The sequence below is a fragment of the Mobula birostris genome, chromosome 1 (assembly GCF_030028105.1).
Source record: "Mobula birostris isolate sMobBir1 chromosome 1, sMobBir1.hap1, whole genome shotgun sequence".
Classification (NCBI taxonomy): domain Eukaryota; kingdom Metazoa; phylum Chordata; class Chondrichthyes; order Myliobatiformes; family Myliobatidae; genus Mobula; species Mobula birostris.
The window spans coordinates 120,176,349-120,192,565 of record NC_092370.1 but is presented as its reverse complement, the minus strand read 5'-3'; the positions used below and the strand labels follow the sequence as shown (position 1 = coordinate 120,192,565).

The 16,217-nt window shown below is 41.7% G+C and overlaps 1 protein-coding gene across 5 annotated transcripts in view; it reads right to left on the bottom strand.

Annotated features, from left to right (window-relative positions):
* fam91a1 (family with sequence similarity 91 member A1) overlaps positions 1 to 16,217 on the bottom strand; it is a 63,607-nt gene that overhangs the window by 7,218 nt on the left and 40,172 nt on the right. For 4 of the 5 annotated variants that reach the window (XM_072261409.1, XM_072261437.1, XM_072261429.1 and 1 more), the window contains 6 exons: positions 15,608 to 15,742; positions 15,367 to 15,480; positions 14,692 to 14,764; positions 9,781 to 9,933; positions 5,925 to 6,029; positions 4,642 to 4,765 (listed from right to left, as the gene is read on the bottom strand). In XM_072261409.1, coding sequence (XP_072117510.1) covers positions 4,642 to 4,765; positions 5,925 to 6,029; positions 9,781 to 9,933; positions 14,692 to 14,764; positions 15,367 to 15,480; positions 15,608 to 15,742 — 704 coding nt within the window. The remainder of the gene's footprint in view (positions 1 to 4,641; positions 4,766 to 5,924; positions 6,030 to 9,780; positions 9,934 to 14,691; positions 14,765 to 15,366; positions 15,481 to 15,607; positions 15,743 to 16,217) is intronic. The other variant, XM_072261419.1, reaches the window with a different exon arrangement.

Sequence of the window (16,217 nt, the reverse complement as noted above, 5' to 3'; positions counted from 1 at the left end):
CTCTATCTGCAGCAACTTGTCCAAAGGTAAGTGAGTACCAAGTAATAACATTTAAAACCATTGTAGAACAGTAGCATGGGTTACCCAGAGGCCTAATGGTCTGTAATTCTAGAACCAATAATGTTGCCTAAGTATTTCAACTGACCCTTACCAACAATTTACATTTAACTTTGGGTTTAAGTTTTCAGCAAATGATCCCAGTATTGATCAATATTTCAACATTAGGGGTATCCCACTATCTCTTTCTCATGCATGCTCTCAGCACAACACCACAGCTTAAATTATTGGCTCATACTAGGTTGAAAGGGTTATTGAGTTTCCTGTCTTTTGTTTAATGGTGAAGAGAATTTCAAGCTGCAATGTCCATTTAAGGATGTGGCTCAAACTTGCTTATTTTAAGTTCATAGGGATGATTTTAGGGGCACTGTGGAGAATTAGAGGACAGGGATGTGGGGAGTTAGAAGTAGGGATCAATAAATGAAGAGTCAAAGGCAGAACCTGGAGTCTGCACTCCATGGTAGACGGCCAGTGATCCCTGTGAACAGATGTCAGGTCAGAAGGCACTGAGATAGAGAACTGCAACCCACGTGGTCAATGACCAAAGTTGACAGGCTCAATGGACGAGGGTGGAGAAACTTGCATGTTGGGGAGTCCCAGGATTGGAGGTCCACATCAGCAGGAGGAGCGAGGGCCAGGAAATCCCCACCCTCTCGTTGGTGAGTCCTGGGGTTGGGGGTCCATCTGCAACCAGAGCTCGAAGCCCCATGATATGTGGGTGAGAGAGTGAGTGAGAGACACACAGAGAGAAAAGGGGCTTATTTGCTGTTATTTTGTTGCATTTATAATGTGTTGTTGTTGCTTGTGTTGTTTTGCTGAACATGGTGGGAATGTGTGCTGACACTTGTGGGCTGTCCCAGAACATCCTCACATTATGTTGGTCATTAATGCAAACGATACATTTCACTATGTTTCAATGTATGAATGATAAATAAATAAATGTAAAATAAGTGAATCTGAAGTACACACAAAAAATGGCAGGTATACATTTGGATTACTATTGGTAAAATCTGCCATTGTTTGTCAGGTCACGAACAGATTTATTCAATGTGATAGGATTAACTTTATACAAGCATGAGTTTTGAGAAATAACAGCAGTGTGATCACTCGAGTCCAGTATGATGTTCTCTAAAGAGTGGTTTATTGGTGGGTCCTCACGTAGTTGTAGAGGCCAATACAGGCTCCAATTATTCCACTGCAGTGTGGGGAAGCGCAAGTGGTGGCTGTGGTGAGTGGCTGGGTATTCTGGTTGTTCAGTTTCTCCTTTCACAGCTGCAGCTTGGTCTCCTGTAGCACAGTTCCCTTTTGAACAGATTTCCTCCAGGTGCAGCACAGCTATTAGCACAACACTCTTACAGCTTGGGGTATCAGACTTCAGAGTTCAATTCCAGTGCCGCCTGGAAGTAGTTTGTATATCCTTCCCGTGAGTGCGAGGGTTTCCTCCATGTATTCCCGTTTCCTCCCACAGTTCAAAGACGTACTGGTTAGTGGGTTAATTTGTCATGTTAAATTGTCCCATGACCAGACTAGAATTGAATAGGTGGATTATTGGGTGGTGTGGCACATTGGGTCAGAAGGGCCTATTCCATGCTGTATCTCTAAAAAGTAAGTACTTAGTGCAATATCTTCCCAGTTTTTAGATGTCATGGTGAACTTCATCAAGCTGATTTTGATGTTATCTTTGAAGCATATTTTTTTTTTGCCCACCAGAGGCTCACTCAACTTCCTTCAACTGGAAGTAAAGGATCTGTTTGTGAGACATGAGTAATGTGTCTGGATAACATGACCTATCCATCAGAGTTGGTATTGTTTTATCATGGTGGAGATGCTTTTCACGTTGGCCTTCTCTAGTACACTGGTGTTAGTGCAGCTGCCCTTCCGGCTAATCCTCAAAATCTTTCCTTGGGATCTTTGGTGTTACTGTTCCAGGGCTTTCAGATGCCTACGACAGGTGGTCCATACAGTAAGCAGGAACTACAAATCAAAAGTTTTGTTTGCACCTGTAGATAGCAGTCTTCAAAGACTTTTCCGTAATCTTGAATAGATTCCACTAGCACTACTTGGGTGTTAACTGATGTCAGAGTTCATATCTGGCTTTGAGGAGAGAATCCCCAAGATAGGGAAAGTGGTCTATATTTTCAAGGATGATATCGTCAGCTTTTACGGAAGGCTGGTTGGGTCATGGCTGACATATGACCTGTGTCTATATTCAAGCCAAGACCCAGGACCCTATATGCCTTAGCAAAGGCATTCAGGATACATTAGAGGTCTTCAGAGTGTGCTGCAATGGTTATCATCCATAAACCAAAACTCCATGATGGCAGTGGTGCTGGCCTTGTTCTTGGTTGTGCACCAGTTGAGATCGAAAAGCTTGTGTTTATTCTATACACGATTGGGCTTCTGTGTGGCAGGTCTTGGCCAATGAGATGAAGGATGGCAAATAGGGAAGGGACAATGATGCAGCCCCATTTAACTCCTGTCTTAACAATGAAGAGCTCTGATTCAGCACTGCTATGCTGAGTACTGTGGCTGACACACCATCGCAGGAGTTGCCTCAGAATTCGTAACTACTGGTCAGGACAGCCATGCCTTAATAGCATACACCAAAGTTTGGCAGTCTACTGTATCAAATGTCTTTGTCAAATCTACCAAAGCCAAGTACCTTTGCTCACAGCATTTTTCCTGTAATTGGTGTGCTATGAAGGTCATTGCTGTGGTACTGCTACATGATGGAAAGAAAACTGTGATTCAGGGAATGCAGAAGGGTTGACAAAGATACATACAAGCACCCTGCCTGCTGTTGACAGGAGGGAGATGCCTCTGCAATTGCCACAATCAGCCTTGACTTCCTTCTTGAATATGGTCTCTATTAGAGCATCCCTGAGCCTGAGATTAGTTCCTTTTCCTAGAGCTTCAGGAGAACGTGTATGTGGTGTAGATGTGCTGGTCCACCTTCCTTGAGGAACTCTGCTGGGATCCTGTCAGAACCAGCAGCTATGTTGCTTTTCAGACTCCTGATGGCATCATGGACCTCTTTCATACTGGGAGGCTCCCCCATGATTTTTCTCACAGGTCTCTGGAGAATTTGGTTATTAACCTCCAGTTCAGCAGAGCTGTCATGGTAAAGAAGTTCTTGAAAGTGCACTCTCCATCAATCATTGATGTCTTTCCAATCCTTTAACAAGTTCTTCCAGTTCTTTGAAGTCAAGGGGTTGAATTTGCTGTAACCTGGACCATAGGCTGCTTTGGTGCCACTGAAGAAGACTTCATGTCACCACAGTCTGGAAGTCACTGGATTTCCAGGGCTTTCTCAGTCCAGCAAAAGCTCTTTACCTCCCACTCTCTGTACTGGACGTTTGCCTTGAATCTAGGGCAAGCTTCTCTTTTGGCCTTGTTGACAACATTATTCTGCCAGGCACAAAAGGCTTTCCTTTTCTTGGAAATAAGTTCTTCTATTTCGACATAGTTATCATTAAACCAATCCTGATGTTTTCTGGACGTGTACCCAAGCATGTTTTTGCAGGTATTAAGGGTAGTGGATTTAATTTAAGCAGACCACAAAGTTCTTTGGTATCTTCTGGATCTGGAGGTTTTCCCCATACGAGGCCTAAAAGTGCTCTTTCATGATAGTGTCAAGCAGGCTGTTGAGTTTTAATCTCAGTATGGTCTGCTTCTTATGAATCCTTCTCTATTTCATGAGTTTGATGGACATAGTAGAGGAGACTAGGCTATGATCTGTTTAGCAATCATTTGTGCCAATCATGGCCCCTGTGATATTCACATCACAGCCATCCCTAGCTTAAACAATGATATAGTCAATGAGATGCTGCCAAGATGACTTGAATTTGTTTTTTTTTTCTGGTTGAAGAGAGTGCTCGTTATGATAAGATTGTGCTCAGCACATATGGTGAGAAGTAGTATTTAATTTATGTTGACGTTGCCAAAACCTTAATTTCCAATGGTGCACTTCCAAAGGTTGAAGTGCTGAGTGACCCTGGCATTGAATTCCCTGAACACAGTTCTCTTATTCTCCCTGGGGATGTTCAAGGGTGTCACATTTGGGCAAGCATAGAATGCCTCTTCCCACAAAAGTCTCTCTAAAAAGTGGCTTTTTACACTTTTGAGAATTACTGTGTAGATATTACATCTTAAGTGCTTATCTTAAAAGTGAGAGTGCATTTGTGGGCGCATGCATGCAAGTGACAAAGCACCTGAAATAATGCACTTATAGAATTGTACCACATTTAATGGAAATGAAGAAATATGAGATTCTCCTCCTTGCAGCTGAGGTTACAAGGAGGGAAAAAAAAGTCCTGCATTTCTATGATGCCTTTCACAGATACAGGACACCATCATAGACTAGCCTGCAGTCCATACAATATATCAGAGATGCAATCACAACCAATTTTCAGAAATGTGGAAGTCAATTTGCACAGTCAAACTCCCATAAACAGAAATATAATGCAAGGAAAGGTCTGAGCCCATTAAGAGCCAGGACATGCACAATTGCTTCTGTTTGTACTGTGTCATTCAACGTGACATAAAGAAATAAAATGGAAAACAATCTATGGAGGAAAAAAATACCTCTCCTTCCCACACAATCCATGAGCAGCAATTTTCTGACAAACTCTTCTGTTCAGTTCTGAAACAAAGAGTGGGATTCCAAAGCACAGCTCCAGAGGAATCCAATCCTGCTCTGTCGTCGAGGCTGAAAAATTACAACATTATTAATCTCACCACAATATTCTCCTCTCATTTTGGGGCAGCATTTATGGATAACAGGAGTAATCTACTGTTGCTGGCCTTTTAGGCCATGGGCCTTTCTACATTTGACACATTCAACAACTTGTAGACATTCCATGCCTTTTCACAAAATGAAACAACACACAGATTTCTATGAGGGCAAGAACAAAATCTGACAGGGAGTCATTAGGATAACTCATTGAAACCTTCATCAAAGTGATCGATTTGGGAGGAGGATTGCAAAATAAAGCTGATACAGGGGTTTAATGATTCCATGTTAAGGCAACTATGTGTTCCCTAACTAGAAGAGAGCACATCTACCTTCCTGGAGTGTCACAGCAAAGCAGCATCCATCATCAGGGATCCTCACTGGTGCCATCAGGGAGGTAGTACAGGATCCTTAGGACTCTCAGCACCAGGTTCATGAACAATTATTACCTCTCAATCAACAGGCTCTTGAACCAGAGGGGACAACTTCACTAAACTTCAGTTGCCCTATCATCACAAAACTGTTCCCACAACCTGTGGACTTACTTTCAAGGACTTGTTATCTCATGTTCTCAATATTTATTGTTAATTTACTTACTATTACTATTTCTTGTTTTTTCTTTTGTACTTGCATTTTTTTTTTGTCTTTTGCACACTGGCCGTCCACCCTGTAGGATGCAGTCTTTCATTGATTCTATTATGGATATTGGATTTACTGAGTATGCCCGCAAGAAAACAAACCTCAGGGCTGTATATGGTGACATATATATATACACTCTAATAATAAGTTTTCTTTGAACTTTGAATCCAGATCAAGTTTCTTTTAAACTTTATTCTTGTTTGGGTGGGGATGATCACTGGTACAGAAGGGCACTATTTATTGCTCAGTGACAAATGTTAGAGTAAGTGGTTGTCAGCCACCTTCTTAAATCACTACAGTCCGTACCAATGGATAGATTTCAGGATTTTTAACCAAAGACCATGAAGGCATGACAATATGTTAAAGACAGAAGCAAAGTAATTGTGCCTCCAGGACATAATGCCCTTGTCCTTTCAATTGCTCATGTTTGTGTGCTTAGAAATTATTTGATTGCAAATGTTGGCAGAAAATTAGCATTACTAAGGTTTGTCTTTACCTTCAAAAGTTCTTTTGACTCCAGAATCAGACACGGGCTCATCTGTTACCAACTCAAATGATTCTGTGCTGCCTTGTACAGAACCAGATGAGGATTCAAACTCTTCTGAAAAATAATCACATACATATTAGAAAATCTTATTTTTAAAATAAGGATTTTGATGGGGGGGGGGCTTGCGAATGATAATGCCTTGGAACATGAATGGTAGGTGGTTTAACTCTTGTAAATGGTCAATACCTGCTTGGCATGAGTGTTATTGCCACTTGTCAGCTCACGCCTGAATGCCTCCAGAGTTGTGTTGCATGAAGATGTTGATTGTTTTCATCCAGAAGTTTGAAATTTATTTTTAAATTATTTTTGGGATGTGAATGCTGTTGGCAAGAACAGCGTTTATGTGCCGTTGAGGTGATGGTGGCAGTGGTGAGGCATCATGACATTGTGCAGTTAAGAGCAACCAGAGTTACTTTACATGACTCACCTCCAATCACAAATCTAGCAGCTAATAAACCCCTCAATCTGCAAACAGCTGTAATATTGCAATTCTAAATCGTGACAGGATGTTTAAGAGGTGAAGGATTACTTAGCTTAGATAGAAACCACACATATGCTCATATTTCTGTTATTTGTGACAAGCTCCTTGTGATGTGACAAAAATGAACTGAAGTTCCTACTACCCCATGAGCCTCTGTATTCAGCACATCATTCTGTGCAATTTCTGCTATGTTTAACAGGATCTACTGTTAAGCATATCATTCCATTTCTCACCCCCCAACTCTCCGCTCCACTCCCTCATACACTTATCCCTCCCCACTGACCTCCCTCACGGCACTTATCCCTGCAAGTATCACACCACATTCAGAACATTGTGAGTAGCTTTGGTACCCGTATCTTAAGAAACATATACTGGCATTAAAGAGGTCCAGAAGTGCTGAAGAATGATCCCAGAATGAAAGCATAACCTATGAGCATTTGATGGCTCCCAGTCTGTACTCAATGGAGTTTAGGAATCTCATTGAAACCTTCTAAATATTGAAAAACTAGATAAGATGGATTATGTGGAGAGGATGTTTCCTATAGTGGGAGAGTCTAGGACCAAACGGACAGACTCAGAATAGAAGGAAGTCTCTTTAGAACAAATGAGGAGGAACTTCTTTAGCCGGAGGTGGTGAATCTTTGGAATTCATTGCCATGGACAGCTGTGGAAGCCAAATGAATTGGCATTTTTAAAGTAGAGGGTGATAGGACCATAAGACCATAAGACAAAGGAGCAGAAGTCGGCCATTCGGCCCATCGAGTCTGCTCCGCCATTTTATCATGAGCTGATCCAGTCTCCCATTTAGTCCCACTCCCCTGCCTTCTCACCATAACCTTTGATGCCCTGGCTACTCAGATACCTATCAATCTCTGCCTTAAATACACCCAATGACTTGGCCTCCACTGCTGCCCGTGGCAACAAATTCCATAGATTCATCACCCTCTGACTAAAAAAAAAATGCAGGTTCTTGATTATTAAGTTTCAACGATTACAGGGAGAAGGAAGGAGAATGGGGTTGAGGAGAAAATATATCAGCCATGATGGAACAGTAGAGCATACTTGATGGGCTGAATGGCCAAAATCCGCTCTTGCGTCTTATGGTTTTAAATCCTACAACTGTCCCTACACCTCTCCACCTATTGCCTCCCCACCTCTTACATCATTAATCCTCCCCTACCCACAAACCAGTCTCAACCATCACCTGCCAGCTTATACTCTTCCCTGACTATCCCCATTCCTTATTCTATCTTCGGTCTACTCCCTTCCGGTCATGATGAAGGGTCTCGGCCTGAAACGTTGACTCTTTATTTCCCTCCACAGATGCTGTCTGACCTGCTGCATCCCCCCAGCATTTTGTGTGTGCTACTCAGGATTTTGCAGCTCCCACAGAATCTCTTGTGTTTAGATAGATCTGAAGTGGCCTTGCAGTTGTAAATTTGAACGAATGAACAAGACAACTGGAAAAGACCTGTATCTGCATTCCATCATCAGTGATGGGGGGACTACAGGGTGAAAACATTTTGTGGTACCAAAATGTGCCAGCAGGACAAATAATTTTTAAGAGAAGTTCAACAAGGAAAGTAACACTTAAATTGTGACTTTTAAGGCTGCAAAACTTTCATAAGTGCTTTCCAAGCAATGAAGCGTTTGTAGTTATTACTGCAATTTAGCAAAACTCAACAATCAATCAATACACAGCAAGGTAATATATAAACTGTGTTGGGAATTTTGGAGAAGGAGAAATAATGCCTAGATAGCAGGGGTACATTCTGATCTTCTTTAAATAATCCACAGGATCACAATATCCATTTCAAAAGACTGATGAGATCTGAGTTCAACATATCAAATGAAGTGCCTCTGACAGTGCAATTTTTTTGGAACAGGTCTTGAATCCATGGCCTGACTGAGAAAGGAGTGGTGTCCCTGAGTTATGCTGACACAAATGAGTGCATTTAACATAATAACGAGATTTGAGCAGATTTTAAGTGACCAAGGGGAAGCACAGATTTATGTAGTAGTACACTTAACAAGAACAGCAATCTAAGAGACAGACTGGCTTTTGTTCCATCTCGAAGAGGACCTAAAGCTGTACCTGCGGCTCATATGTTCTCTCAGCTCATGAGTCATAACCATAACACATGAATCAACTGTTTAGCTGTAGCCCTGGCTTTCAAAAGATCACATTAATTGCATTCAATGAAAGCACTGAAGAAACTGTAAGATTATAATCTCATGATTAGGAAAATCAACTAATTTATGTGACATTAAAGCTTTTAGAAATTTTATAAATCTAGTTAACATCTTCTTCAGCACTAGCTGTGGAATCTGATCACAAAATACAATGTTAAGCCAATATATAATCAATGACCCAACACAGAATTTATTGTAGACATGAGCCAACGGACTTCTGTTCCACAAGAGCCTTCTCCAAATCTAATCCATAATAAATCAATACGTTCTTCAATATCTATCCTTCCCATTGTTATCTTGTTTATCCCTGAAAACATCCAAATTATTCACATCAATTCTCATTCCCATAAATGCTTTACCCAGAGTACTCTTGAGTGCCTGAAAAGTATAGCAGCACAGAGCTGAGCTTGAAGGCACTTAATGGAATCAGTCAAGGTTTATCTTGTAGCAACTCAGTCCGAGGTCAGAGGTTCCAGCTCTACATTCCAGAAACTTGAGCAAAAAAAATTAACAACCCCAATGTAGTAGTGACAGTTTTTTGTAGTTTTGCATGCACTGTGTTTAGGATATGATCCCAAACCACACAGCAACCCCTGCACCCTACCATCTTCCCTCTCAGTTTAACATAAAAGGTCTCATGGCATTAATAATTAGAGTATTGCTCCAGAAATAAAGAATGAAATTTCCTATGAATGGCCAAATGTTAGCTGCTCAGCTAAAATCTGATCTGGTTATCGCGTCCATAAACTGGCTGTAATATTTCTTTCCTCACAACTATGACTATATTTTAAGATAATATGCTTGGTCATGAAGAACTTTGGAATTTCTCCTGAGACCCTGTGGAGGTTAACCCTAAAGGAAAGCTAAACAATAACTTAGACTAAAAGAAATAGGGTATGTAAAGTCAGACAATACTTGGAGACTCACATGGAGCTGGACAGAGGCCTCTTCCTTTCCATAAATCTGTGATGAAAAGTTCTACACTCTCCTCATTAGAATGCCCCTCATTATTGTGCTGTCTTATGACAATTTTGTGGCTCAAAATACCTCAGGATATTCACCATTTCTAAAACTGCTGGACAACTGCATTTTCAAAGTAGTTCTGGCTATGATGAGCTGAACTTTGTGTACCTTTCTCTTCCAGGTCTTCACTGGGTCGTCTCCCACTGCTGCGCCGAGCTCGAGGATTCAGCATGTTTACAAACCCACAGAAATGGTCCAGATCCACTTTTGCCCTCAGTGCTTTCAAAGCTCGATGTGAGCACATGTTACTCTGGGAAAATTCTGCAATAATCCAAAGGAAAAGAGTTAAAAGAAAAGTTAATCAAAGTAACATATACAGTGGTTATGGAAAACCTTTCAGCAACGCACACAAAATGCTGGAGGAACTCAGCAGGCCAGGCAGCACCTGTGGAAAAAAGTAAACAGTCGACATTCTGATGAAGGGTCTCAGCCCGAAACATCGACTGTTTACTCTTTTCTACAGATGCCGCTTGGCCAGCTGAGTTCCTCCAGCATTTTGTGTGTGTTGCTTGATTTCCAGCATCTGCAGATTTTCTTGTCTAAAGGAAATTTGAGACTATGCAAATTTTCCCATAAATATTTAAAGCATTTTTCAAGACAGGAAAGTTAGTTACAGACATGCAAACATCTTCCAGAAATTATGGGTTAGGATTAGCAGCAAATTAATTCAAAAGACAACCAGGATTCATTCAACCTCCACACAGTAATAAACAGATCATAAGAATGCACCTGCCCAATTACAGAAGGAGGTCACTTAAGATATTTGGCTTGGGATAAGACAAAACAAGCACTTCAATTGATCCTTGGAAAATATTTTATCAAACAATGTAACATCCATCGATTCTTTCCATTGAAATTAGCTACTTGATGTAGGACATTCTGATTCTCGACCACTGTAACTATACAGGGAAAGACAATAAATATATATTCTTGTTAATAAATTCTCATTGCAATTGTTCCTTTCTGACTTAGGGAAAATTGGTCCACTGACAGTTCTTAGGAACTGAATCCTTGCCCAACCTAGGGACTGCCTATACATAGAACTGGAAACAAACCAACAATGCTTTTATGGTCTCCACACTGTTTGATACAGTCAGGACAAGCAGCAGCAGCTAAGGTACAAGTTAGTCCTTTATGCTCAGGGAAATTGTTGAAAAAGTAACCTCAGAGCATTGAAATCTTTATTTAAGACCAGCATTTGTAGTCCATCCTTAAATGCCCTCAAGGTGATGGAGGTAAGCCAACTTCTTGGATCATTCTATCACTTTAATGATTGGGAACTGACTGAAGAGGCAGTAATTAGCTAGAAGGGAGGTTATGTTGCAACTTTATAAAACTCTGGTTAGGCCACATCTGGAGTATTGCAAACAGTTCTGTTTGCCCCATTGTAAGAAAGCTTTGGGCAGCGCGCAGAAGAGGTTTACATAGAACGTAGAATAGTACAGCACAGTATAGGCCCTGCGGCCCACATTGTTGTGCCGACCCTCAAACCCTGCTTCCCATATAACCCCCCACCTTAAATTCCTCCATATATCTATCTAGCAGTCTCTTAAATTTCACTAGCGTATCTGCCTCCACCACTGACTCAGGCAGTGCATTCCACGCACCAACCACTCTCTGAGTAAAAAACCTTCCTCTAATATCACCCTTGAACTTCCCACCCTTTACCTTAAAGCCATGTCCCCTTGTATTGAGCAGTGGTGCCCTGGGGAAGAGGTGCTGGCTATCCACTCTATCTATTCCTCTTATTATCTTGTACACCTCTATCATGTCTCCTCTCATCCTCTTCCTATCCAAAGATTAAAGCCCTAGCTCCCCTAATCTCTGATCATAATCCATACTCTCTAAACCAGGCAGCATCCTGGTAAATCTCCTCTGTACCCTTTCCAATGTTTCCACATCCTTCCTATAGTGAGGTGACCAGAACTGGACACAGTACTCCAAGTGTGGCCTAACCAGAGTTTTATAGAGCTGCATCATTACATCGCGACTCTTAAACTCTTATCCCTCAACTTATGAAAGCTAACACCCCATAAACTTTCTTAGCTACCCTATCCACCTGTGAAGCAACTTTCAGGGATCTGTGGACATGTACCCCTAGATCCCTCTGCTCCTCCATACTACCAAATATCCTGCCATTTACTTTGTACTCTGCCTTGGAGTTTGTCCTTCCAAAGTGTACCACCTCACACTTCTCTGGGTTGAACTCCATCTGCCACTTCCCAGCCCACTTCTGCAACCTATCAATGTCTGTCTGCAATCTTCGACAATCCTCTACACTATCTACAACACCACCAACCTTTCTGTCGTCTGCAAACTTGCCAACCTACCCTTCTACCCCCACATCCAGGTCGTTAATAAAAATCACGAAAAGTAGAGGTCCCAGAACCGATCCTTGTGGGACACCACTAGTCACAACCCTCCAATCCGAATGTACTCCCTCCACCACGACCCTCTGCCTTCTGCAGGCAAGCCAATTCTGAATCCACCTGGCCAAACTTCCCTGGATCCCATGCCTTCTGACTTTCTCAATAAGCCTACCCCGTGGAACCTTGTCAAATACGTAAATAAAATCCATATAGATCACATCCACTGCACTACCCTCATCTATATGCCTGGTCACCTCCTCAAAGAACTCTATCAGGCTTGTTAGACACGATCTGCCGTTCACAAAGCCATGCTGACTGTCCCTGATCAGACCATGATTCTCTCAATGCCCACAGATGCCATCTCTAAGAATCTTTTCCAACAGCTTTCCTACCACAGACGTAAGGCTCACTGGTCTATAATTAACCAGACTATCCCTACTACCTTTTTTGAACAAGGGAACAACATTCGCCTCCCTCCAGTCCTCTGGTATCATTCCCGTGGACAACAAGGACATAAAGATCCTAGCCAGAGGCTCAGCAACCTCTTCCCTCGTCTCGTGGAGCAGCCTGGGGAATATTCCGTCAGGCCCTGGGGACTGATCCATCCTAATATATTTTAATAACTCCAACACCTCCTCTCCCTTAATATCAACATGCTCCAGAACATCAACCTCACTCATATTGTCCTCACTGTCATCAAGTTCCCTCTCATTGGTAAATACCAAACAGAAGTATTCATTGAGGACCTCACTCACTTCCACAGCCTCCAGGCACATCTTCCCACCTTTATCTCTAATCGGTCCTAACTTCACTCCTGTCATTCTTTTCTTCTTCACGTAATTGAAGAATGCCTTGGGGTTTTCCTTTACCCTACTCGCCAAGGCCTTCTCATGCCCCCTTTCTTGCTCTTCTCAGCCCCTTCTTAAGCTCCTTTCTTGCTACCCTATATTTCTCAATAGAACCATCTGATCCTTGCTTCCTAAACCTCATGTATGCTGCCTTCTTCCACCTGACTAGATTTTCCACCTCACTTGTTACCTGTGGTTCCTTCACCCTACCATTCTTTATCTTCCTCACCAGGACAAATTTATCCCTAACGTCCTGCAAGAGATCCTAAACATCGACCACATGTCCATAGTACATTTCCCTGCAAAAACATCATCTCAATTCGCACCCACAAGTTCTAGCCTTATAGCCTCATAATTTGCCCTTCCGCAATTAAAAATCTTCTTGTCCTCCCTGATTCTATCCTTTGCCATGAAGGCCAGGGAGCGGTGGTCACTGTCCCCCAGGTACTCACCCACTGAGAGATCTGTGACCTGACCTGGTTCGTTACCTAATACTAGATCTAGTATGGCATTCCCCCTAGTTGGCCATGTCAACATACCGTGACAGGAATCCGTCCTGGACACACTTAACAAACTCTGCCCTGTCTAAACCCCTGGAACTTATCAGGTGCCAATCAATATTAGGGAAGTTGAAGTCACCCATGATAACAACCCTGTTGTTTTTACACCTTTCCAAAATCTGCCTCCCAATCTGCTCCTCGGTATCTCTGCTGCTACCAGGAGGCCTATAGAATACCCCCAGTAGAGTAACTGCTCCCTTCCTGTTCCTGACTTCCACCCATACTGACTCAAAAGAGGAACCTGCTACATTACCCACCTTTTCTATAGCTGTAATAGTATCCCTGACCAGTAATGCCACCCCTCCTCCCCCCCATCCCTTTTGAAGCACTGAAATCCAGGAATATTGAGAATCTATTCCTGCCCTGGTGCCAGCCAAGTCTCTGTAATGTCCACTACATCATAATTCCATGTATGTATCCAAGCTCTCAGTTCATCACCTTTGTTTCTGATGCTTCTTGCATTGAAGAGCATGCACTTTAGCCCTTCTACCCTCCTACCTTTACACCCTTTATTCTGCTTCTCTTTCCTCAAAGCCTCTCTATATGTTAGATCTGGCTTTACTCCATGCACTTCTTTCACTGCTCTATCGCTGTGGATCCCATCCCCCTCGAAAATTAGTTTAAACCCTCTCAAACCATGCTAGCAAACCTACTTGCAAGGATGCTTACCATGATGCTGCCTGGTTTAGAAGGAATGTGCTATCACGAGAGGCTGGATAAACTTGAGTTATTTTCTCTGGAGCGCCAGAGACTGAGGGGAGATCTTACAGAGGTTTACAAGATTATGAAAGGCATAGATGGTGGACAGAGAGTATCTGTTTCCCAGGATTGAAATGTCTAATGCCAGAGGGCATGCATCGAAGGTGAGAAAGGAGTAGGTTCAAGAGGGACATGAGGGGTAAGTTTTTTTTTTACTCAAGAGTCGAAGATGCCTGCAATGTGCTGTTTGTTATGGTGGTAGAGGCAAATACATTAGAGGCTTTTAAGAGATGTTTGTATAGGCACATAGATGGAGAGATAATGAACATGGTGTAGATAGGAGGGATTAGTGTTTAAGTGATTTTGATGAGCTTTTTCGTTGGTTCAGCACAACATATGGGCCGAATGGCCTGTTCTTGTGTTATATTCTTCTATGCTCTATGTTAAAACAGTCAACTCACATTTGATTGGAAATTTGCTTGCACTTTCTCATAATGCCACTTTAATCAGGAAAGCTAATGAAAAATAGCTGTAAAAGCTCACCTCCATTCATCTCCACTTCATCAAAGGGAAAAGGAACATATGTGGTTTCTCCCTCACCATGGATACCAAAACCCTTGAAACAACAATGCACTGGATTAATTTATTAAAATTACACTATTATTTATGCAACATTACTACCTTATTGCTGAACATCCAAATGATGTTATGGGAGGAAGGGAAGTGAAGTAGATCTTTGGTTACTGATGTCAAATATACAATACGTCTACTAGCCACTATTGTATTCACTCTCAGCTTCACTGTAGTCCATGGAGTTTAACACCAGCAACCAAAGACATTTCTGCCCCACTGATTTACAACAATGGCTTCAAAAACATTTGCTTGGGATATGTTTATATAGTTTTATATTTCTTATTTCTAAAGCTGAACTCCAAGTAGTAATATTGCCCAAATCATCACGAACTTTTTCCAGGCCCCAAAGTTCAGATAACTTATTATGCTAAATTTTACAGATTTTTCAATATTTTCTAACAGAGGCACATTTATCTGTAGCACTGCCAGTAGCCATTCTAAAAATTTAATATTGCTATAAATTCATACTTTTATTATGTTAATTGTGGCTTTGTGATTGAACACACACGGGGGGAAAAAAAATTCTCCTGGCTAGATTATGTTTTCTAACAGCATGCAGTATGCTCAAAGGAACCCAGGTGCTACCTGTACTAACACAGCAGAATGCGTTAGAGCGTCATTCAGCATGCTGAGCACATTTGAAGTAAGAACAACTCCAGGATCGTGCCCCCAGGAGGTTATAAGCAGCCGGTCATAGCCCTGAAAATAAAAGGGAGCAAGAACCTTACATTTTTAATCAATTCTAAGTGATGCTCAAATTGTACACAAATGAAAATATCCAGTTCATACATTAAAGTTATGAAAGTACATTTTCTCAAAAAAATACCTGAAAAACTTCAGGAAGTTTTCTTAGCCTTGTTCCTTTTGTAAGTAATAATGATGGAGGTCCTTGTCCAGTAATATGGTAGATGTACAGTTTAAACCAGATTGAACTAACTTCTGGGATTGCTGGTCCGATGTGCTAAAACATTTAAAGGAAGAAATGTTACTTATTATAAGTCACATAAAATACAAAATGCTTCTGAATCTTTATCTGACCTTTTTCTTTCAAAGGCTAAATAAGCCAAGCACATTCATTTAGATTCATAGTTATAGAACAGTACAGAACAGAAACAGGCCCTTCAGCCCATCTATCTGCCTCGTCCCATCAACCGGCACCTGGACCATACCCCTCTCATTCATGTACCTACCTAAATTTCTCTTCAATGTTGAAATCAACATTACATTCACCACATACTGGCAGCTCTTCTATAATCACAGCACCCTCTGAGTGAAGCAGCTTCCCCCCAGGTTCTCCACAAACATTCCAACTTTCTCCTTTAACACACACCCTATAGTTGCAGTCTCACCCATTCTCAGTGGATAAAGCCTGCTTACATTTACCGTCTCTACACTACTCATAAATTTATGTACTGTACCTCTATCAATTCTCCCTT